At 51.3% G+C, this 24,365-nt stretch overlaps 1 protein-coding gene across 1 annotated transcript in view; it reads left to right on the top strand.

Annotated features, from left to right (window-relative positions):
- The window catches only part of CACNA2D3 (calcium voltage-gated channel auxiliary subunit alpha2delta 3), a 978,241-nt gene that overhangs the window by 728,543 nt on the left and 225,333 nt on the right, over positions 1-24,365 (top strand). Inside the window, exons 15-17 of the mRNA XM_075550920.1 lie at positions 12,429-12,500; positions 14,336-14,416; positions 20,255-20,329. Of these exons, the coding sequence (XP_075407035.1) occupies positions 12,429-12,500; positions 14,336-14,416; positions 20,255-20,329 (228 nt within the window). The remainder of the gene's footprint in view (positions 1-12,428; positions 12,501-14,335; positions 14,417-20,254; positions 20,330-24,365) is intronic.

Raw genomic sequence — 24,365 nt, 5'->3', positions numbered from 1 at the left:
CTGAAATGGTCCTCAGTGAGGTAGTGTCCCTTCTCAGGCCCACTTATTTTGCCCTGGAAACTCCTGGCTACTCCCAATGCAGGGACTATGTGTTTGGCTGGCCTTTCAGTACACTCCATGTTCTTCCAGGGGAACATGAGATCTGTCTTTGTCCTCTAAGATCCAGAGGCCGAGGGCAAAGTGACCAGGACAGAAAGTCTCTAATGACCTTTTTGCGCTCATCTGGGACGTGGCAGTCAGAGGTAAGGTCTAGCTTGGTAGCACATGTAAGGGGTGGGGATGTTAAAAATTTCAAGCAAAGTTGGAAACATTAAGCTGCCCTGGCAGTAGGGAAGCAGCAGATGGATGGATGGATGGATGGATGGATGGATGGATGGATGGATGGAAGGGCTGGATAAATGGAATCAACTCTGAAAATTTGAATACTGTGCCTTGGGATTCATTTTCATCCACATCTGTTTGCTTCTGTTACTCACCCTTTTCTCAATGTGCTGCTTTCCAAGAATGGCACAGTACTCAAACAAGCTGATTAAAATAATCAATAATAATGATCAACTTGGCCTCTTTTACCCTTGCGATGTCAACTGGAGCTTCCCTCTCCACAGCAGCACATAGGCACTTCTCAGAACGTCCTTGCAGCCTGTGCAGCCACATTGCGATAGATGCAAGACACAGAGATCTTAAGTGAAAAGCCATAGTCAAGAGCCTGAAAATATAAGAGAGACAAGCCCAGGGTCCTGTCTGAATTCTGACCCCAATTCTCTGACTCTTCCCTGCCTAGTCCTCATTTATCAGATAAATAAAAGGGCTGGCTGGAATAATGCCTCTGAGAGCCCTCTTCTAAACAATATGTACACCAGGCGCTATGTTAAATGCTAGCGATAAGAAGAGCTTCTGTCCTGGAGGTTCTCGGGCTCCCCCACATTCCCAGGGTCCCTTTCTGCTGCCGTCTTCGGTGACTGCTGTATTAACAGTTTGCACAAATATGGTCCTAGATGGTATCTTCGGCTGTGGAATAAATATGATTATCTTTGTAGTAAGCTTGAGAACATCTGGTTCCCATTTCCACTTAGTTAGGGCAGGTTTTACGGAGGAAGCGCGTTTCAGGGGGTCTTTAAAGAAAGGGAAGGTTTTGTCCCAGGGCTCCAGAGCTCCCACTGCTAGCTGTGTTTCCAGGTACCTATTTGGGCTATGTCTAAACCGTGTTTGTGAACATGTGAAAGTTCAGTCACATGACGGGGCCCCTTTTGTGTCATATTTCATCACAAATATTGGACAAAATCCATTGTCTAAGGATAGTCCTCATTGCCATTATTACTGGGGTGCTTTGAAATCGTAAGCAAAGTGGTTTTTCTAAGATGGCTTTTGAATATGTTCATCTGTGGCCCCGTTTTGCCCCTGGCTCTAGTGATGCTGGGGCACGTCAAAAAGCTCACGGACAAGTTCCTTTGCCTTTTAATTCAATTTCCTCAACGCTTTTTGAAGTCCTTCGTTTTCATGTTCTTGGTCCAAGAGCATCTCCTCCCTCAGCATAGGCATTTACTCTACTTTCTGACATGTTTTAGAAGCGCTAAAAGGAAGTAGCACAATTAAAAATCCCACCTCACCCCCAATCCTATCACAGTACTACTCCAAGAAACTTCTTTGTAGATTGTGACACAGATGTTCTAGTGTGCGTTTGCATGATCATTCGCAAAGTTCTCTTCAGAGTTAAGAAAAGAAAGGGAGACGAAGGCAACCCAGCTCTCTAGTTTCATACAAGATGCAAAAAGGGAGATGTGTCTGCTTCTGGATTCATGCAACTTACAACACAGTCAAATCTCAAAGGCCTTCTGACTTCGCCAAATGCCAGTAGTAACGATGCAGTCAAAAGGGGACATAGGCAAAACAGCCTGCCTGTGGCTGTTTCGAGGACGGAGTGGATGCGCTTCACCGCAATGCTGCCTGCCAGAGCGAAGGGGATGCGGCTCAGGTGCTCGTTTCTTTCCTGGTCATGCAGCCACCGGTCAGGGCCTTCTTCTGTTCTTAAGTATTCAGACACTTTGCAGACACGCTGAAAAATGCCAGTGCATACTAGTCCTCTAACCAGTGGGTGGCATTCGTAATGTGCCTGGCCTTTTAAAGAGCAGTAGGTTTCCTGAAAAACAATCATAAAGAAGAATCAGCTTTGTAGTTCCAAAGAATGCCTGCTTTTTCTGTGTCTAACACTATACAAAGGACATCCAAAAGCCTGGATATGCATATGTCATTTTTATCACCAAGTCGAATGCTTAACTCTGCAGATTATAACTTTATTCCAATAATCCTTTCCAATGCATCATGTTACTGTGATCCAAAGAGCGATTTTGATCTTCATACCAAAAGTGATGCTTTTTACAGGAAGATTCTTTTTTCCTTTTGGTTTTGTTTTTGCTTTGAGGCTTTACCTTCATTGCAAGCATATGCTGTTGGGTGGTTGTATTTAGAAAATGTTTTCTGTAGGTGGGGATAGAAGGAGGTCCTTGATATTAAGAACGGTCAAGTGTATTTAAAAAGGGGAATACTTTTTAAATAGACACATATGTATCCACCACCCAGAATTCAGAAATACAAATCTAAAATCCAGTGTTTTGGTTTCCGCTTGTTGGCTTTAATGAAAGGAAACACGGCAGATAGTAGTGGGATTGTCATGGGCGGGCTCTGTCCTCCAGTGGGCGGGGGATCTCAGTACCATCGGATTCTGGAAGTGCACAGCCTCCCTGCCTTGGGTCCCACCAGCTGCTCCTTCCCTCCCCTGCTCCTGTAGTAGGCCCCGTCAGGACTGGCACTGAGGGACCTCTCCACCCTGGGAGTGGAGTGGGCTACCCACTGGACTGCTAATTGAAAGGTCAGCAGTTCAAAGCCACCAGCTGTACCATGGGAGAAAGAAGAGGCTTTCGACTCTCCTATACAGTTACAGCCTCAGAAACCCACAGGGGCAGGCCCACCCTGTCCTGTAGGGTCGCTATGAGTCAGATGGTCTCAATGACAGTGACTTTGGTTTGGGGTTTTTATAAGAACAGTCAAATTTTAAGGTGTGCACACCTTAGAATCATCAGCCATTTGAGGTCGAAAGGGCAGCATTTAACCCAAAGATGGAGTTTAGAAGGGTTCACAAAGGGGGAGGAGGGCACACAGGAAGTGCAGGCTCACAAAGGGGGAGGAGGGCACACAGGAAGTGCAGGCTCACAAAGGGGGAGGAAGGGACACAGGAAGTGCAGGCTCACAAAGGGGGAGGAAGGGACACAGGAAGTGCAGGCAGGAGGATGTGGGGTGCAATCAATTGCAATCAATGAGATGAAACAAAATCTCTGAATGAAAAATGGCTCATCTCTTTAATCCTTCACCCAGTTCACCATAAACAGTTGTTTTTGTTTTGTTTTTCTCAATCCACATACTAATCTAAGAAGATATTTGGAAATAAAGTCTAGCTTGTTTCAGTGCTATAGCTAAAGAATTCCTAAGTAACCATTGGGACTATATGTATAAAACTATCATCTACATGGGTATATATACATATGTCTTTACAGATACATACATATATGTATAATATCTCATAAAAATGGACTCTTAAGAGTAATTCTCCTAGAGTTTTTCCCCTGAGAATGCGTGTCCAAGTAGAAAATCTGAGTATAATCTCAGTTAAAACACTAAATCTTCACATTGAACAGGGATACGCTACAAATAACAGAACCAGAAGCCAGCTACAGGAGGATACAGAGTCTGAAGCTCTTTCTGTAAAACTTCAAGCCCACCAACAGTATGCCGCCTGCTGTCTCTGGTGTGAGGTGCCACGGGCTGTTCCAGACTCACAGTGACGTGACACAGGGACCGGGCCTGCCGCACCCTCACAAGAGGTTTTGGGCATCTGATGATGTCCAGACCCCATATATGAGGTCTTCAGTGCTCGGTCTCTCCACGTGGACCACCTGTTCCTTCTTCTCAGCTTGTCCTCTGCCTGCAGGCGCCACTGAAGTCTGTTCACTGTGGTGTCCCTGCTGGCTTTTGAAATACCAGGGACGCAGCTTCCAGCCCCCCAGGCACACACAGGTACCAGAAGGCTGACAAGCTGACAGACAGGTGTACAGAAACCGACTGAGAATGTATCCGCCACAGACTTTTAGTCATCAGGATCTCCCGGAACATGGATAGCGGACTCACAGTGAGTGAGTTGAGGGCAGTTTGTTGAAGGGGAAATCGATAATGTTGTGGACAAAATGCAAGCAGTAGGAGAGGCCTGCGTGTTCATATCTCCTGTCAGACCTGTGTGTTTCCATGGGGGCGTTCCACTCTCCCTGCTGTGCTGGTATAGCCCACATGTCTATCCATGCGTCTCCCTAGGGATCATCGTATTGCAGAATGTGTGTGTGTCAAAGTATGTACCGATATTGCCTTTCCAGGGGCAATGGATTATTGAATGGGGTTCTTCTAGCCAGCCCATCTAAGTCTCCCCAAATGACAAGTCTAGTAACAAGGTGGGGGAAGCTCCTCACAGGACTCACCTGTGAGTAATTGGGAATGGGGTTCCCTGGAGTGTCCTCCTGCTGTGTATGAAACACACCCTCATGAAGCCGGAGGAGAGAGCTCATGACCAGCAAGAAGGAATGAAGCACGTCCTTCGGCCCTGAGATCCCGCTGCGGCAAACCTTCTGCCTCCAGAGCCCAGCCAAGGAGCAGCAGCAGAGCCAGGGCCCAGAGCACGGAACGGAGTGGTGAACTTCCCAACGCTAGGAGCAAGTCCACCCCGGTGTTGGGGGCAGGAGGCGGCCTGCAGAGTAGGCTGCTTCTGGGGAGGTGAGCTTGCTACACACCCACGGAAGTGGCGCTGAGGGCCTTCGGGCTGGGGCTTTCTGGCTCAAGGCCTCCGAGAACTGGACTCAGGGAGTGGCGTTGCCGTCCCACGGAGCCTGAGCCGAGTACCGTCGGGTGGAGGTGAAGTGGAGTGGGATGCCCCTGGGACCCTTATGGACCGAGGACAAAGACCTGGGTAACAGGTCTTCATAGCAGCTTAACCCTGAGCACTTCACACTGGCATCACAGCTTGCGGAGCTGCGACATGAGCCTCCACTCGTGAGTGCTGCTGCGAGTTCTGGGTAGCCATTGCAGTGACCTTAGAGCCTTGCGAAGTAAAATAGAGAAGACTAACGCAGACATCACAGCCTAGAGCTCTGATCCTCCGGGGCTTCCCCTGCCTCCCTCTCTCTGTCGGGGTGTTGCTCTTGCTACTGCGTGTGCTGTTACGTCGGCTCAGACGCGTCACCACCCTGCGCACAACACGAGGAGCCGTGCTGGCCTTGGGCCGTCCTCCCAGTTCTGCTCGAGTCTATTGGTGCAGCCACTGCCTTGGTCTGCCCCCTCATTCAGGTCTTCCTCGTTTCTGTCGGCCTGCTGCTTCGCCAAGCAGGACGGCATTTTAATACAGCAAGCGGTTGGCTACAGGTGCATCAATGTTTAAAGATCCTGACTTCGAACCGGCCTCTGTTGAAGCAGCCAGCACATCTCACCCTTCTCGGTAACAACGGTGGAGATCTCACGCCTGCTGGTGGGAGTGCACAGCCTTAGGGAATGGGAGCCGGAGAGGCGGGCTTGACATTCAGTTTCCATCTGAGGCATGAGCTGCACCACTGAGATGGAGTCGCCGTGCCCACGAGATCTGGTCTGGGGAGGTGTCTGCATCTCTACCAGGAAGGGTGTTTCCTGAGAAAACTCCCCCTCCCTGTGCTCAGTCTCAGAACAGCATCAAATCGGGTTTTCCTAGATTGTCCACCTCATATTTCTGACCAGGATTGAGGAGAGGCTGGGCTGGGGTGGTGGAAAGGGTAGTGTGAGTGAGTGAGTGTGTGTGTGTGAGGGAATGGGAGGGACACACGTAGGTGGACAGTGAAAGAGGCAGATGCCCAGAGGACCTTTTTGGTCCAGCAGCAGGAGGGTCGTGGCAAGGAGTTTGTGCAACGAGAGATCTCCACACAGCCACAGTCTTCTCATGCCCCCTGCCTCCTGCCTCCACCCCATTCTCCCTGCTGCTCTTTCTGGTGTGGGTAGTGCTTTTTGATGACTCCCGATCTTGCTCTCCCCTTGCTGGGGCTGCTCCCAGTCTGTTTCTGCAGCTCCTGGAGAGGCAGGGGTGCTTCCCTGAGGGTGCTTCTGCTCTGGTCAGCTGCCCTTGAGAAAGCGGGTGTGAAAGACCCTGAACTTTCTCTGCTTGCCTCCTGGTGCACTGTGACGTCCGAGCAGGAAGACTCCATGGGGGTTCCGACTTGATACACAGATGCACAGGACAAACAGCCTTAGCTCTCTTCCTTGGAGTGGTCGCTGGATTCAAACTGCTAACCTCATGGTTAGCAGTTGGAGCAGAATCCCCTACTGTGAGTCAGAGGAGATTCAGTGGCAGCGGGCCTGGGTTTGGGGATATTGTCCCCACCTCTTAGTACCATTCTTTTTCTTAGCAAGCCCAGGCTGCAGGAGTTCTAATGGGATAGATGTAGCAAGGGAGATCACCCAGTCTCCGGTCTACCTTCGGCATACATTGTAACTGGGAGAGGCCATTTTTGTGTCGCCCCAATCCAAGCTCACGGCCATCAAGTCTAGGCTGAGGCTGAGTCCTCTCACCTCCCTGTGGGTTTCCACGACCACCGCTGTTCATGGGAGAAGAAAGCTCCATCCTCTTTCGGAGCTGCAGTGGTTTTGAACTGCTAACTGGGCCAATTGCAGCCTAAGTCAGAACCAGTACACCCGTGGGAGAGCCTTTTACCTCCCAGGGCTTGACACTCTCTGCCTGCTGGTCCCTTGGTGGTGATCCTGTTGTTTCCAGGCCTGCAAGTGGTGCTTCTCCTCGGTGTGAAAGGGAGCGGTGGCACACACCCCACTGCGCGCTCATGAACTGTAGACACAGTGAAGGACTGAGGGGGTATGTGTAGCACACGTTGATCTGTTGCACTCTATTAGCAAAGTCCACATGTTGATCAGCCTGAACACGAGAAGAAAAACATACAAACTCAAGAGGAGCAAAGTGTACATGGCATGCAATATTTGAGGAGCATTAGGGACTTACCTTTGTTCTTGGCTTCATGCCCGTCTCTTCCCCTGTTTGCACACCACCTTTCTTTTGAGCACAAGCCTCTCGGGCTGAGCAGATCTGGCAGGAGGCTATGCTGAAAGCACAGGGCAGCTTCATGTGGAGTGTGAAGCGCACTGCCCCGAACTCCCTCAGATGCCTGCTCCGGGCCAGGGATCCCGGGCTCTTGGCAGGCACACTGAGGGATCTCCAGATACAGTAGAAGCAGATGGCTCGGCTGCCAGCTCTGGAAGGCTTCCTCTGACAGGGGACCAGGAGCCAAGCAGGATGGATTTCCTTCAGGATGGAGGCTGCCCAGGCAGCCCCGTCCCCTTAGGTGCGAGCATATCTGTCCTAGCATAGCCCTGAAGTGGGGCTCTGTGACCACTCCCCTTAGGCTGCTTGCTTGTTTGTTTGTTTTTCAGAGCAGCTCAACTCCTACTCATTGTGAAGGTTTGACATAAACTCACACTGAAATCTTAGTATGAATCTAAGATCTCATCTTAAGCTCTTACATCATACATAGTAGTCATCACTATTCACTATTTGGGCGCGATAGTGGGTATTGGATGGAGCTGTGATTATGTGTTAGGCTGCTAACTGCAAGGCCAGCGGTTCAAAACCACCAGCCACTCCTCGGGAGAAAGGTGAGGCTTTCGACTCCCGTAAAGAATCACAGTCTTGGAAATCCACAGGGGGCAGTTCTTCAGGGCAGTCCTATAGGGTCGGCATGAGTCAGAATTGATTTGATGACAGTGAAGAGTGAGTGAGTGAGGAGTTGTGTGAGTGACAAGTGAGTGAGTGAGTAGTTGAGGAGTGAGTGAATGAGTAGTTGAGTAGTGAATAGTGAGTAATTGAGTACTTATAGTGAGTAGTTAAGTAGTGAGTGAGTAAGTAGTTGAGTAGTGAGTGAGTTGTGAGTAGTTAAATAGTGAGTGAGTAGTTGAGTAGTGAGTAAGTAGTAGAGTAGTGAGTGCGTAAGGAGTGAGTAAATGAGTAGTTGAGTGAGTGAGGAGTCAGTGAGTAGTTGAGTAGTGAGTGAGTGAGTAGTGAGTGAGGAGTTGAGTGAGTGAGGAGTTGAGTGAGTGAGGAGTTGAGTGAGTGAATGAGGAGTTGAGTGAGTGAGGAGTTGAGTGAGTGAGGAGTTGAGTGAGTAAGTAGTGAGTTGAGTGAAGAGTTGAGTGAATGAGTGAGGAGTTGAGTGAAAGAGAAGTTGAGTGAGTGAGGAATTGAGTGAGTGAGGAGTTGAGTGAATAGTTGAGTGAGGGAGTGAGTGAGGAGTTGAATGAGTGAGTGAGGAATTGAATGAAGAGTTGAGTGAGTGAGTGAGGAATTAAGTGAGTGAGTAGTGAGTGAGAGTGAGTAGTTGAGTTGAGTGAGTGAGGCATTGAATGAGTGAGTAATTTGAGTGAATGAGTAGTGAGAGGAGTGAGGAGTGAGTGCAAGGAGTTGAGTAGCGAGTGAGTGAGGAGTTGAATGAGTGAGTAGTGAGTGAAGCGTTGAGTGAGGCATGAGTGAGAGAGGGAGAACACGCGTGCATGCATGCGTGATGGGGAGATGCACCTCCACATCCTCCCTTTTGAAAGGAGACCGTGCCACTCTTTCCCTTTGGCTCTGCTGGCTGTCACATGTCTCCAAGTGCATGGGACATGACCTTAGGGGCTACCTCATTAAGCACCTAGAGCGACCTGGGTCATCTGCCAAAATGGGCACCTGGTGAGTCAGACGTCTGCTCTTTGAAGATTCAAAAATCCACTCGTGCTCATTTTAGCAAAAGGGGAAGGTGTAAATGAAAAGCTTAGGGCTCAAGACACAGTGGTGGTGTTCCTAGAGATGTAGGCATCCGCACCTGGTACCACACTGCGCGCACACACACACACACACACACACACACACACACACACACTCCATGCTCATCTTTTTGCCTCTTGCTAGGCTGGCTTATCTTCTCAGTCCCTTCTCTGTGGAGGGGCGGGGGGGGGGGCATGGCCAACACCTTTCGTTTTTTAAACCATCCATCCAGTTCTAATGGGAGATCAAGGGAAGAAGGTCTCAGGCAGCTTCCTCCAGCCCCATGCCTAAGTTTTGGGGGGGTTTCTGGTGCTTGGTTGGGCCACCCGGGTAGGGTGGCATGCCCAGCAGGAGGGAGAGACACCAGGAATGTCTCCTGGTGGAAGGAACCAGGATGGATGGATCTCCTTGAGAAAGGGGGGTGGTTGTTCTAGAAGAAGGAAAGGCGAGAAATGAACTTGCTCTTGTTGAGAAGAGCCCACTCTGCATTGCTGCCCGAGTGCTTTCAGGAGAAGACAGCGGCCACCAAGGAATGGTGGCAGGAAGCTTGCGCTGGATGTTGTCACACTGGTGCGGGGAAGGGGGTCCTTGGAACAGGAAAACAAACCAGACAGAAAACCCATGCTGACAGCTGCCGGGCCCTCCAGGTTCGCCCTGGAAATAGTCACAGCTCTGCTCTACCTGGACACCTTGGTATGCTCCCCCACCCCACACCTGCCCAGCGCTTCTCTGCTGCATGCACAGGAGTTTTTGAGGTCCCCTCCCATGAATTCGGCTTCCTTGGGGGTGAGACCTGTCTTATTCCAAGTGGTCTTCCCAAGTCATGGGCCTTGGCACCTAGCTCTTGGGACTGCTCAGGGGTTTCTCACCGTGCGTGTGTGTGTGTGTGTGGTTGTGTAAGGTGTGTGTGTGTAAGGTGTGCGGGGTGTGTTCAGGGAGTAAGAGAGTAAGTCCCTGGAACTGAGGCAACATTCACAGAGTCCTGGATTAGGTGGAGCTGCCCTCTCTGGAGCCTCGTCCTGGGGCTGTGCGCATCACTGACACATGCCGTCCGTGGGAACCCAAGCATGCACCAGGAGTCGGGCTGGTGTCACTGTGTGTACTTGCACATGGGTCCAAATTCATATGCAGAGGAGCCCACGTGCATGATTAACTTGGGGAGCCTACAGGAAGCAGCCAATCTGTTAAGCAAGTTTGTGTTTTATAAACCAGATGTTCGGTATTCTTATTCATCATTTCCTTTGATACCAGAACAGCCCCCATTATGTAGCATAGGAAATGAAGGATATGAAATAATATACAACTACTATACAACAGAGTACCACAACCCAGCCATGCAGAGGCCCATTCAAAGCCTGGACGAGTGTAATTGAGTGGCAGTTCACTTTCGGATTCCCACTTGGACTTGAAGTTAATGGGATTTTGTCCAGATGGACTGTGGAGCGGCCCCCTCTCCCATCCTTGTCCCTTGGGAAATGAGTGTTGATGGAATTTTTCTTGGAAGCCACTTGTATGAATCACAAGTGGTAACTCTTGCCTCAACAGCCCCCACAGGCTGGGGGCTTCAGAGAAGCAGGGATCCCCTGGTGTGTGGGGATAGAAGGTTCCCGGCTGGGGTGGCTGCATCTCTTCTGCGTGGTGGTCTGGAAAGGCCACTGGCTGCTATGCAGTTCCCATGGCAGCGCACTGATGCCTTTTGACCATAAAGTGCTTACCATGCAAATGAGCTTCCAAACTAATGTTCCTCCTCCATGAAATGTCGAGAATCCCAAAAGCTCAGAGCTATAGAGACAGGGACTGATGGAGCCGGCAGGCATGGGGCCCAGAAATGCCAGTGCTGTTCCTGGGCTCCTGCCAGTTTCCAGATACTGGTAGACATCACAAAGCCTAAAGGTTAGGGTCCATGGCTAGTCCCGTCCAAACTGGGGCCAGAACAATGGATTTGCCGGGTATGCCCTCACGCCCACAGGAGAGTGGTGGGGAGCACAGCACGGTGTGAGAGTGGGGCTGGAAGGAGCCCACTGCCTTTCCTTGTGAGCCTGGGGCTGGCAACAATTTAGAGTTCCCAGGAGGAAACCTGGGAGAACCACAAACTCACTGGGACCACCTTGTTCTCTCCGCTCTCCAACGTTTCCCGCCGTGGAGGATGCGCTCCCCAGGTCTCCATTGTTTGTTTTGGTGACAAAGGGTGCGTCTTCCTTCTCTGACAGGTTCCCACCTTACATTGGTTTTGGTTTCTATAGGTGTTACTTATACAGTGGGACTGTTATTATTGTAATTAATAATGATGCAGTAATTAATTATATTTTCATAGTGTGGGTTTCCAAGGCTATAACTGGTAACAGAAGTAGAAAGCCCAGTCTTTCTCCCAAGGAGCCGCTGGTGGTTTTGAACTGCCGACCATGCGGATCGCAGCCCAACACATAACCGCTACGCCACCTGGGCTCAGCCTCTGACTAGTTGACACTGGCTAAATATTTCCAAGTGAATAACTAGTGGTCTTGTCTCTGCATCACCACAAACGTGAGTGGTTTGTAAGTGATTTGTCCTGGCTGCAGGAGTGGAAGACCCAGTCTCCTGATTGTCATTGTTGTGATTTGAGTTGCAAAGTGAAAGCCACTCAGAGTCAGGGTCAAACCACTTCCTAGACAGTGTTGCAAAGTTTCTCAGGAAGTCGGAGTATTGGAAGACTTCGTTCTGCGAGCCGTGCTTGCTGTGGACTGGTTCTGCCCTCGCAGATGGTCCAGCAGGCCTCTCGTGGTGCCCATGGTGGACGCGGGTATTTTCAGCACAGTGGTGGAGCCGTGTTCCCACCGCAGTTGTATGCTGCTTGACTTGGTTCTTGTCCACCCTAAATGTGCACTTCATTTAGTTACCCAACTGATGGCCAAGACTCCCACCAGCACGCATGTGATGACCATGGGTGTCCAGTCCCTCAGGGGCCCTGAGAGTCATGTCTTGGTCGACTTGTCATGGGAGCGTGTAGGAGCACCTTGACAGAGACGTGTAACTACTAGAAAGTGGCACCTCGCCCCCGTGGGGAGTGGGTGCCAGTTCCGACCAGCCTCTCTGTGGCTGTCAGGAGGACGCGCGGGCTCAGGTGGGAAGGCGTACACGCAGCAGTGCTTCGCGGGCTTCCTGACAGCCCTGTGGTTGCTCACTGCTGTCGGCTGGGCTCTGCCTCCTGGCCGCCCATGGGCAGCCGAGCGGAGCTGCCCGGCAACGGACACGCCGTCAGTCAGACACACGGCTGCCGCACGGGGCTCATCTCCCAGCGCGCTATCAGAGGGAAGTCTTTTCCGATCCACGCGGTCTTCCTTTGCTAGTTTCTGGAGGTGGATTGCCCTCTTCACTGACTGGCTGCGAGCAGTGGACAGTGTCGCTGAAGCGCCAAACGGAACTTGTTTTCCCAGCCAAGGCTGGGCCTTTCTCAGGAATCTGGAGAGCGAGCGAGCGGACTCCCTCCTGGGCTAAATCCACGCCAGGGCTCATCCCGGCCCCCACAGCTGCGGCTCTCAAGGGGTAGGGATGGCTCTGGGTAACCAGTTTTTCTCTCTCCACCCAGCTCGCCGACGATCAGGGCCTCGTCCTAATGACCACAGTGGCCATGCCCGTGTTTAGTAAGCAGAACGAAACCGTGAGTACAGTCATGGTGCCCTCCTGGGGGCTGGAAGGGTTGTTTTCTGGAATCCTAGTGCCCCTCCTCTTTCTTCTCTTTCCTCTGAGAGGACTTATAAAAGGCTGCTTATTATTTCTTTTGGTTGACCCAACTCCAGCTCCAACCCACTGTCCTGGGTTATTTATTGGGCTGCTAAGCACAGGGTGAGGAGTTCAAAGCCACTGGCTGCTCAATGAGACAACGATGAGGTGTTTTACCCCCATAAGGATATATAGTCTTCGAGCCCCACCAAGGGCAGTCCTACTGGATCCCACCGGGTCACTGAGTTCCTGTGATGGATTCCTGGAATCCGCTGTGCGATTGTTTTGAGTCCATTGCCACTCGTGACGGGCCTGAGGGTGACATGTAATTCTAGGCTGGCATCTTGAAGGGAGAAGCTTCGCTGGCCGTGGCTCCCACGGAGTGGCTGATGTGTTCGCATCACTGACCTTTCACCTAGCAGCAGAGCTGTCGAGCCCCTGAGAGAGTTCTGTTCTCAGGGCTCATAGACTCACAGGCAGATGAGCGGAGTTAAGCCAGCTTGACCCTGAGAGTGAAGCTCCTTCTTGACCTTTCCAAAATGCTCCCGTTAAATGATCCCAGGAGGAAAATTCCCCAGGGGGAAGCCACAGTGGGAAGACCTCTTCCTGGTTTATACCAACCAGCCTGGTGCTCATGCCCTGGGGCTGTCATCCATCAGAGAAGACCCCGGGCCAGTGTCCCGGGGCTGCAGTCACAGAGGACCACATCAGGATAGAGCTTGTGCTCCCACACTTCTGGAGGCCGGAAGCACATTTCCCTCCCTCTGAAGCCCTGAGGGAGAAGCTTCTCTCATCTCGCCTGGCTTCTGATGGCCCTTCTTGTCACAGGGACACCAGTGGCTGGATTAGGAGCCCTCCTGATATCCAGGATGCTTCTATCTCGAAACCTCTAGCTAATGATGTTTTCAAAGACCTGCTGTGTCCAAAGAAGGTCATATTCTGTGGACCCAGGGGAACATGGGTTTTGGAGGGCACCCCTCAGCCCCTCTACAAGCCTGAAAGGAAGAATGGGTTGTCTCTGTTTCTATCTTCTTCCCAAGGACCTTTCTGGTACCAGAAAGGTTCCAGATGATCACTTTGTCTGCCCTGGACTGCCCCCCCACCCCCACCCAAGGACCAATCCTTCACCGTAATCCTCTTTCCTGAATGTTCCAGAGCTCTTGGTTCTGTCGGGCTACGCTCCTGGGCACCAGATGGCGGTGTCAGTTGAGAAAGGACTTAGCACGCAAAGCCTCTCCTGCAGACATTTTCAGAAGAGAGACTGATGATGATGATTGTCCTCAGCTACTGAAACTTTTTTACTTTTTCACGTCAGTTATTAAGTTTCAGGACAGAGAAGAAGGACATTTTTGGCGTGTCGGTGTGAGTGTGTGGTGTGTTGGAGTTAAGTGGTTAATGTTTGGCCTCTAAAAACCTAATGGCCATGGGTCTGTGCTGACTCCCAGAGCCCCCTGTGGGCCTCCAAGACTGTAACGGTGGACCGATGGGAGTCGAGAGCCCATCTGTCTCCCACGGATCTGCCGGTGGTTTCGAACTGCCACCATGCAGATCACAGCCCAGCGCGGCTCCACTCCACACTGGGGCTCCTTTAATGGCCGGAGGCACGAATATTCTTGGGTAGTCGAATTTTGTTTGGGGGATGCGGTGGCTCCTCTTGAAGATCCAAATGAAACCTCAATGTATAAGGCAGTGTGTGCCTTCTCACGAGGTTCTGTTTCTTCTACCAAGCTAGCTCACTGATATTTTTGTTTAATGTCCATTCATTTTCAACAGAGATCGAAAGGCATTCTCCTCGGTGTTGTGGGCACAGATGTCCCAGTGAAAGAACTTCTTAAGACGATCCCTAAATACAAGGTACAGTATTGCCTTACAGGCTCGACACGTGCCTCCTAGATTCCATAGTCTATGACTTCCGTTCCCTAGCGGCTGCCATAGCATGTCACCACCGGTGGGCGGGTTGTAACAGCAGAAATTGATACTGGGACAGTTCCCGAGGCCTGACGTTGGAAATGAAGGAGTCCGTAAGGTTGGGCCCTGAGAGAGTCTAGTGCGGCCTCCTGGTTCTTGAAGCTCGTCAGGAATCCTCGGGGCCATTGTCTTGTGGTGCCAGGGCTCCAGCCGCTGTCGGTGCCTTTCCAAAATGATGGAAAGAACAAGCAGTCACGGCGCCCCTCTGCTCTCGTCTGGGGTGTCTACTTTGGGTCTGGGTCTGTGGAACAGGGACCAAGCTGAGCAGCTGTAACGAGGGCTGTACAAACGTGATGGGTGTGTGACCTTTCCACAGAAGTCCATAGCCATCAGTGCACGTCGACACAGGCCAAACGCTCTGATGGGCATTCAAACCACCTCTAACTATCTCCACCACCAGAGGACCCTTTGAAATCCTCCTGCCACCCAACTGACCCATCCCCCAGGCTTCGGCAGGGAAAGGAGGGCAGGGTTCCCCACCTCGAACAAGCTAGAAACTGGGTAGGACCCTAGAGAGTGAAGGTCAAGGGCGGGTGCAGCGAAAGGCACTGCAGGCCCACAGGATGGCCAGCTGTCCTTTAAAGTCCCCAGAACCGGTGTCCAGGTGTGCTGCGAACTGCTTCAGGAAGGGCCTGCCGTCTTAGGTTTCTAGACGGACTGAAGAAGGCAATTCACCCAGGACGGATAGACTCTCAGGACCAGGGGTGAGAGTGGCAATACCGGGAGAGTGGACGGAAGATCGGGTAGAAAGGGGGACCCAATTACAAGGATCTACATCTAATTCCCTCCCTGGGGGATGGACAACAGAAAAGTGGGTGAAGGGAGACATCAGACAGTGTAAGACTTGACAAAATAATAATAAATTATCAAAGGTTCGTGAAGGAGGGGAAAAATGAGGAGCTGATACCAAGGGCTCAAGTATAAAGCAAATGTTTTGGGGGCAACGAATGTACAAATGTGTTTGACATAATGGATGTATGTATGGATTGTGATAAGAGTTGTACGAGTCCCCAGTAAAATGATTTACTAAAAGAAGGCAATCCACTTAGCGAATGTCCCTGAGTGACATATAGTCCATCATTTCACACTAGAAGATGTGTAAACCCAAGGGCAGGAAGCCCTTGGATAGGCTCGTGAGCCCCATTAATAGAATATGGAAATTGTAACACTTCCCCAGTTGAGTTAATTTCCTCTGCCAGACTGTCTCTCCAGGTTTGTGCGATATCACATTCCTTAATAATGGGTAAGATTTATCATTCATCCTTCTACACAGTCCGTCCAACGAATGGAGGCACGGGACACTGAAGTGCCTTGCCATGCCTTATAAATAGTGGGCCCCAGCCCCGTGCTGTGAACTTCTGTGGCTCCCAGTGTACTATGAACAGTAGGCACGGAGACGATAGTGGGCCCCGTGGGCACAGGGGGAGCAGCAGTGGCGAGGCAGGGGTGGGACCTCACCTGTCACGTGCAGGGCTCGGGCTCTGTCCACAGTAAGCGGGCTTCCTTCATGGCCGCCTCGCTCCATCTGTCCTTGGATGCACGCTTCCTGCTGCTGGGCGTGGAGGGGCCATGTGGAGTGCTCAGTGCAGTGTACACATCTTCACAGTGCTCCGCGGAACCCGCATCCCGCTCCAGTGCGTGGGCAATGCCCTTGGACCCGGGTTTGGTCAAGGGTACTCAGAATTGCTTGCTCAGTGTCACTAGGCTGGTAAGGAAAAATCAGAGTGGATAGGAGCTTCGGAGCCACCACCTAAAGAGCTTCTGAAACATGGGAAGCTCCGCTGGCTGTAAGATATCCCCAAGGTCAGGCTGAAAACAGTAAGTGCAAGTGTGACGTGGGTTTGTCCCATTTTGCTAGGAAGGGCTTAGGGAAGAAGCGTGCACAAGGACCGGATCTGGACCACCTATCCCCCAGATTCCAGTAAGGACGGCTCCAGGGAGCTCAGTGCGCTCACACGCCTTTCTCTCCTGCAGAACACCTTGTTAGCTCTTGGGGTTTTCCCTGCCATAGAAGCCATCCTTTTTCCTCAGCTTCATATATGTTCCCCTGAGTGATCAGACTTCCCGCCATTTTCATCCAGGCTTCCAGACACCACGGCTGCTGTTACCGTATGGAGCCCTTTCATAAGTGGGTTCACTTCCCCAGCCCAAGTTTCTGCTGGGAGGGAAGCCCTTCCTTCCCCAGGCTGTTGGAGGTCTCGGGTCCTGGTCTCCAGGATGAAACAATGGTCGCTTTGGTGAACTTGTGTCTGCTCTACTCTGTGACTCCGCAGGGCTGCGCCTTAGGATGGACAGGGAGACTGGTTCTATTTGGGGTGCGGTTAGGGGTTTCATCAGCACGTTGACGTGGGGCCGAGGACACATGCTAGACTGGGTCGTAGGATGTGCATTTGAATCCAGGAGAGGCCCCCACAGAGCACTTTCCTAACTGTGTTCAGGGCCTCTGTTCGTCCCCCCTCTCCATTAGCTCCGATCTCTCTGCCACCAGCCAACCCGCCCAACCAGCGCTATTTTCCCAGAACGCTTCCCAGAAAGGGATCCAACCTGATTGCTACTAATGTTGAGAAGCCTTTTCCAGGGCCCAGGGTTGAGCAGGATGGCTTATGTGGCTGCTAGGTACATGTGAAATATTTGCTCGGTTCAAACGCTTATGGTAGACTAGGCAGTATTTGGTAAAATGATAAATGCACAATAGACACAGAAACGTTATCTGAGGACCTGCCATGGGCCAGCCATTGGGTGAGGACTACAGGAGTCAACGATGGGCCCAATGGCCTCTTCCCACAAGCAGTTCATTCTGATAGGGAGAAGCAGCCTAGAGTCTAACCAAGTGGAAGAAGAGAGAGAACCAACCAACTCTCTACTTTTAGAATTGGGCTTGGGATTGATGGACACACAGGGCCCAGGGGAGACAGAGCAGGTGAGAACTTTGATGGCAGATAACCCTGTGACTGGGCCAACAGGGTAGGTAAGGATGAGTAGGGGGAGATGGTCCGCTGGGCAGTTGGCAGGGGGGAAATAGAGAGCTGGGAGGGTGGAGATCATTGCTAGGGAGTCCATATTGCTGCCTTGTGCCCCAAGAAGCCATGAGGCGGGGGGGAGAGCCAGGTGGGCAGGTCCATGGATGGTGCTTACCCTTAAAAGGTGTCCTTCATGAGACTCAAGCTGGGGAGTCACATGGCTGGAGTCACCTGAGACTGATGGGTCTGGAGGATGACTTGGCTGGGGTTGATATTTAAGGCAGGTTGATATTTAAGGCAGATAGAACCATGATGTCAGGGATTGTGGTGTTAGCTGGGGAAGCAGAACTGAACCCGAGTAATTGTTGGCAGGAGATTCAGGGTGTGGCCATTTCTTTAACCACTACTTACTGAGTGAGGCAAGAGGAAGAAGGGCCGGTCTAAGGGGAGGGACTCCTCTTTGGACTGGGGGCTTCCGAGCTGGCTGCAGTGTGGATCAGCACATGCTCCGTTTGACGAGGGAGGAGGCAGTGGGTCGGGTCTGTGCAGATTTCCCTCCTCCTTTTGCTTGTTCTCCTCTTCCTTCTCCGTTTCGATGACCCCTTCCTCGTTTTTATCCCGAACTAAGCTAACACAGGGTTTGACCCTAGCATCGATTTTTAGCCGCCGAACTCTGCTTTCATCGAGGTGACATTTTGAGGGGGGTGGGGCCCGTCAGGGAGATAGCCATTCAGCAATCGAGAGTCTTGATTGATCAGAATGAAACTCACGGATGGTTGATGTATTCCTCCTTTGAGCAGGGCTGTCAAAGAAAAGAACACGACTTATTCTTGTGTTTTATAAGATGTGTAGTGTACATCCTCAGTCCAGCCTTCTTTGGAGTATGGCTTCCCATTCGCAAAGCAAGACTGCAGACCGTGTGCACAGTGGTGGCATTGGATCTGTTCTCTCACTGTCCAGCATTGTTTGCTTGGGCTCCTGTTGAGTTTGCATTCATTAAGGAATGTCACTCCTCCCTCTCATGGAGACAGGGTCCCCTGTGGACCCTCCAGTCTGAGTGACACCATGGTTCTTGTTCAGTCAGTTGCACCCCGTGCACGACAGAAGGAAACACTGCCCACTCGGGCCTTCCTCGCTGCTGCTTCCCCGGTGCGAGCAAGCTCATTGCCACAGCGACTGTGTCCACTCCTCTCTCGTTCTTTTTCCTGGACCAGGGACTGGTCCTTCCCGTTAGCATGCTAAACTGGGAGAAGGTTCTGATGACCTACCTCTGGAGGCGGGCGGTGGGGGGGAGGGACTGGCCAGTGCAAACCTTATGGATAATATTAAATTGGGACTTAATATTTGTAATGAATTCAGTGTTGACTCTGGCTGACATTTTTTCCAAGACACAAGATAAAAGAGGCAATCTACATCTCAAAGGATAGGAAATCTCTGGCTTATCTTTCACAGCATAATGACATATACTTTTATCCTGAGAATTGAATAGCGCCTTATTAAGTCTTGCTGTGCAGGCCGACTCCGGGAGAAGGTGGCTGTTGCCCTTAGCTACTGCATGCATATTTTCTTTATGTAATACAAGGGGAACTTGTAATGGCCAATGGTCAAGTCTCTGAAGCTAATTACTTCACATACCTTGACGTTAAGCTTGCAAGCAGACAGGGTCACTCCTGGTTTATAGACTGTTGTCTAGATCACTTAATGGCATCACATACAAGGAGAGTGGCTGGGAATTTTCTAGAAAAATAGCAGCCAGTGCAACAAGGACTCAGATGGTGAACTAATAACTATCAGGGGGTAAAAAGGGGGTATTTTTTCCTTCTTCTTCTTTTGCCGCTCTGGCAAAAGTGGGTTACATTTTCTTCAGAGAGAAATAAGCCCAGGTTTTATGCCAGAGGCGATTTTAATACACGAATGATTTGTAGGTAAATTTATTGTAGCCAATGGGTGCAGTCAACTGTGTAATAGAAATATTGTCAAAAGGCCGGGATTATTATTTAAATAAGTGCAGTGTTAAATTTGATTACGTACTTTTTAGAGCTAATAAAACATTTCATTGCTCCCAAACTATTTCCCATAGTCCCATTTAGTCAGAAGACATAAATTAAGGGCGACTCTGCATAGAAAATTACCCAGGCTTTGTGCGGATGGACGTGCGCATGCCAATGCTCGGCAGTCGCAGGTTTTAAAACAGAAAGGCTACGAGAAGGGCTGGCCAGCTCCCATATAGGCTGGTGGGGACGCTTTCATCCTTGAGGAAGCCTGGAGATGGCAGCCCAGGAGCGCACAGGCTTTTGGGGGTCCCAGTGGGCGGATCGCTGGGCCAGCCCCCAGGAGAGTCAGGCTGAGGCCCCTTCTGCCCTGAGACCAGGGAGAGAGGAGACTTCTCACGCAGGGCAATACAAGCCTGCTCATATGGACGTGGGGCTCTCTCCAGATACACATGCCACTTCCTTGTCTCTGTGTGTGTTTTTACAGTAATTGTTTTTGTTTTAAATAAATCAAAAGGGAGGGCCTTGGATGCCAGCTTGGGGATGTGACATTTTAAATTGTGCTATTTGCTGAGCTTATTCTGTGACAGGTCTTCATTTCCACCAAATGTCAAGGATCAGCGCCTTGCATCCATTTTAATGAAATATTGTGCTGATAAGGGTTATGAATGCCAAGTGTAAGCTGTAAATTACTGAATGTCGGCCTGCTTTATGCTCGCCAAGTTCATCAGGGAGCCAGCTAATGCAGGTTTCTCTCTGGCTTCCTCCTGCAGTTGGGGATTCACGGCTATGCCTTTGCAATCACAAACAACGGATACATCCTGACGCATCCAGAACTCAGGCCCCTGGTAAGAGAAATGCGTCCTGCTTGCTGTGCTTCTCTGTCTCACGATTGGAAAGATGTCCTTCTGTGCTGCAGCGATGGCACTGCGTGCTGGGTTCCATTTCCAGGGCCCGGTTCACAGTACTGTCTGGAAACGTTGAGTGGGATAGTTGACAGGTATTAAGTACATTGGCACATGATACATAAATAATGTAGGAGACACATCTTTAATGCTGTGCCTTCATGTAGTAATGCATTGTGTCTTTATGTACTTGGTATTTGCTTATTTCACATAGGCCAAAATCCATCAATCATCCTTTTACAAAATCTCACTGTTGCTTGAAACCCATGGAATTGGATACTTTTATGCAGCAAGCGGGCTCTCACAGTCCCCCTCCAGCCCCATTTTATACCACAAATGGACCCCAGGTCCCTGGGGATTAACTTCAATGGGATTGGCCCCAAATGAACACTGCTGGAGCACAGCATCTTGTTGGTCGAAGCAGATGGATACCTCGTTATGGTGGTTGAGGTACCCCTCGTTCCCACTCAGTGGTGCCCGGTAGGGCAGCTTGGTCACCACTTTCTGCAGCTCAGAATCGCCTTCAGTCCCTCTGAGGTGGGCAGAGTTCAGGGCAGCCTGCCTCACTGTCAACCCTGCTTCCCAGCGGGCAGAGGCTGCCTGGGGCACTGTCTGTGGAGAGAGGGCTTCCAAGGCCGCCTCGGGCTCCTCTGGCCAGGGCCCCTCCGTCATTGACAGTGACCAGGATGGATGGTGTCCAGAGTGGGTGGCCGTAGTGTGCCTTCCCTGGACGAACTAGCAGGGAGACATCCCTTAGGCTTTCTAAGAGGATCGGAAAGTGTGTGATGTAATAGGGTGGGCACTTCTTGTGAACATCAAGAAAGCTTGTGTCATCTTTGCTGGCAATCCACACACACGTGAACTCCATCCAGCACACCCCTCCGTGCATCTGAAAGAAATAGGAGTAGCTATGCGTGCCACTCAAGTGTTTATGGGCACGGCATCGGGGGGGGGGGGAGGGGGGAAGCAGCTCGCCTCTCGCTTGCCTCGTTCTTTAGAAACAGTTCAAGTGGGAGCTTCATCACCAGCCAACCTTGCTTTACTCGCCCTGGTATTGTGGAGTCAAGGCTACGTCATGGGGATCCCATATGCATGCTTTCAGACGGGACCCGCAGACCAAACCTGATTCCAACAGCCTCTTTTGTCAGAAAAGGACTGGGCTCACCAACTAGCTAATTCCCAAAGTAACTCCATTGCAACCCTGATGGGAAAAGTCCCTGACCACGAGCCGCATCCCACATGCCCCCATCTCTAGGCCACCCAGCTGGGGGTGACAGGAGGGTAGCAGTTACGTGTTTGATGTCGCTTCCAGTGTTTCTCGTTCCCAAACCCACATGGACCAGGATCAGGGACACGATCACACCTGGATCTCCTGCCAGTGATTGCAGTAAATGTGGGGTGTCACCTCTAGTCCTGCACTGCACAAAGGGAACCCATCTGCTCTCCTGTGCACGCTCTCCTCGCGGTCCTCTGGCTTTTCATGTCTCCTGGTCTCCCCGCAGATGGTCTGTTTCCATCAGAGGCTCTTTCCATGCTGTGTGTGCCTCAGGCTGCTGCTGAAGGGTCCTTAGGGAAGCAGACACTCCTGACAGGTCACCGACTCACAGAGACAAGTCCTTGTCACCTTCTCACTGTGGAAATCCTGTGCTGGATGACACCTGAGAGGTTCCCACCAGTGAGGTGGCTGAAGCCAATAGCCACATCCCACTTGCCATGTCTCACATGCCAGACAAACCACTTTGCCACTGCTTCACAACCAGAGCCTGAGAAATGACCAGGTCAAACGGGCTGACCCTGGAGCCAGCAGAGAGGGTTTGGGGCGATGCCAGCCATCGAAGAACCCAACATAGCTGCTCAGTGGATGTGTGCTGACTCATCTGCCCACGGGCAGAGGCAGCGGGGAAGCAGAGGAGAACTCAGTGTGGGCATCACCACACAGTTGCCTTTAAGTCTCGTCATGGTTCTGGGTGACAGTGGACAGGTCACGCCGTCTCCCTGAGCCACAGAGCTTATTTCACAGGTTGGTTTGGGGACTGAGTGAAGCGACATCGGACCAGGCGTGAGTGGCGGGTGTGACAAAACAGGCCCCAGACATAGGCACTTGTTTGTGTTCTGTCGCTCTCTTGCCTGTGTGCAGCTGCTACGTGGTTGGTTGGGGGGACACAGGGGTGCTGGACACTCACAGAGAATCTGAAGAGTAGGTTTTGGCACTTCCATTGGCTTAGACTCTTTTAGTAAAGCCTGGCAGGGGTCCTATACACACCGGCACAGCAGATAGATAGAGTCTCTCGTTATCATAATGTCTGCCCAAAGTTTCCACTCAGGTGATGCTTACCCAGTGTCGCCTCAGGTGAGCACGCGCGTGTGTGTGTGTCTGCATGCATGTCTGAGTCTGTCACACACACACACACACATTGGTGTTCTCTTTGACTCTCAGCATCGTAGCCCATTCCCGTCTAGAAGACAGGTAGACAACAATGGTGCTGTGAGGGTCACTGTGAGCCCTGCCAGGTGAGGGGCCACAGGTACTTAGATCACGGCACTACAGCAATGACAATAACAGTGGAAGCCGCCGTCACCGAGCTGTGACTGTTGTCACTTGCACAGGGTGCAGTGGCTGGCCCTCCGCACACAGGAGGGACTCAGTAGGAGAGGTTTCGTTTTCACTGACTTTGGACTCTTCTGGGGCACGACTCACAAGCTCCTTGGACAAACTCTGTGTCTGCACTCGGAGCATAGCTCCACCTGACCGATGCCTTTAGGGACAGCTTCCCAGTGAACTGAGGCATGGACTTTTCATTCAGAGCCAGCTCACCTCCTCTCAAGACCAGCGCTAGCACTGAATCCTTGTGAGAGATGGCTGCCAGGTTAGTGCGGGATGCAGCGTGGCCACAGGGGTGCTGGCCAGTGGGGGGAGATGGAGCAGGCTCTCCTACAATCACGCCCCTCCTCCTCCTCTCTCTCTGCCCTGGTTCTGCAGCCAGAGGACAGAGGCGAGTCTCCCTGATGCACAATACCAATGTTCTCCGGCTGTGGCTGGGGTGTGTCCAGTGTTTTCCAGACCCCAGTATGATGTGGGTGTGAATCAGGAGCATGTGCAAGCACAGCTCCCTGCAGCAGCCCTCATGGCACTGCCGTGCTGTCGGCGCAAATGCTGGAGCAGTGGTTCTCCACCTTCCTCACACCACGACCCTTTCAGACAGTTCCTCACATGGTGGTGACCCCAACCATAAAATCATTGTGGTTGCTACTTCTCCACTGTCATTTTGCTACTGTTATGAATTGGGCGACCCTGTGAAAGGGTCACGACCCACAGGTTGAGAACCGCTGTGCTGAAGGAACACCTCTTCAGTTGATAACTGCACTTTCCTTCGCCTTCTTCCAAGTGTTCCTCAACCGTCCATCCTTACCGCCAGCCTGGGTCTTGGCAGGTTAACCAGCGTCCATGCAGCAGGCATCTGGTGCCAGCTGTGTAGCAGTCCTGTGCAGGGCTGATGTGGCCAGAGGGCTGTGTCTGGTAGGGGTGAGCACCCACTCACTGAGTGGGGACGGAACCACAGCCCATCAAGAGGATGGACGTTAGAGTGTGAGACTTCTTCACACATTCAAACCAGCTGTTATCAAATTAATTCTTACTCGCCGTGGCTGATTTTTAAAATTAGAGCCTTTGAGTAATTAAAACAGCAACAAACCACCACCATCTCGTCAGTCCTGACTCAGGGCAACCCCAGGGACTGTTTCTGAGACTGTAAATCCCTACAGGAGCAGAGAGCCTCGTTTGTCTACCATGGCGTGGCTGGTGGACTCCAACTGCTGACTTTGCTGGCTCCTTGGATACCCACATTTGGTCTTTACCACGCTTCAGTACTCAGGCTACAAATCCTCATGACCAAGCAGAGTTATTGTCTCCACTCAAGTCTTCCTAACCTTTGTGTTTCTGTGCTTTCTGGCTTTTTCCAAAAAAATGCCGTGCTCCAGA

Source organism: Tenrec ecaudatus, chromosome 5 (assembly GCF_050624435.1).
Source record: "Tenrec ecaudatus isolate mTenEca1 chromosome 5, mTenEca1.hap1, whole genome shotgun sequence".
Lineage (NCBI taxonomy): Eukaryota > Metazoa > Chordata > Mammalia > Afrosoricida > Tenrecidae > Tenrec > Tenrec ecaudatus.
The sequence above is the reverse complement of the archived record's forward strand: the minus strand, read 5'-3'. Positions and strand labels throughout refer to the sequence as shown.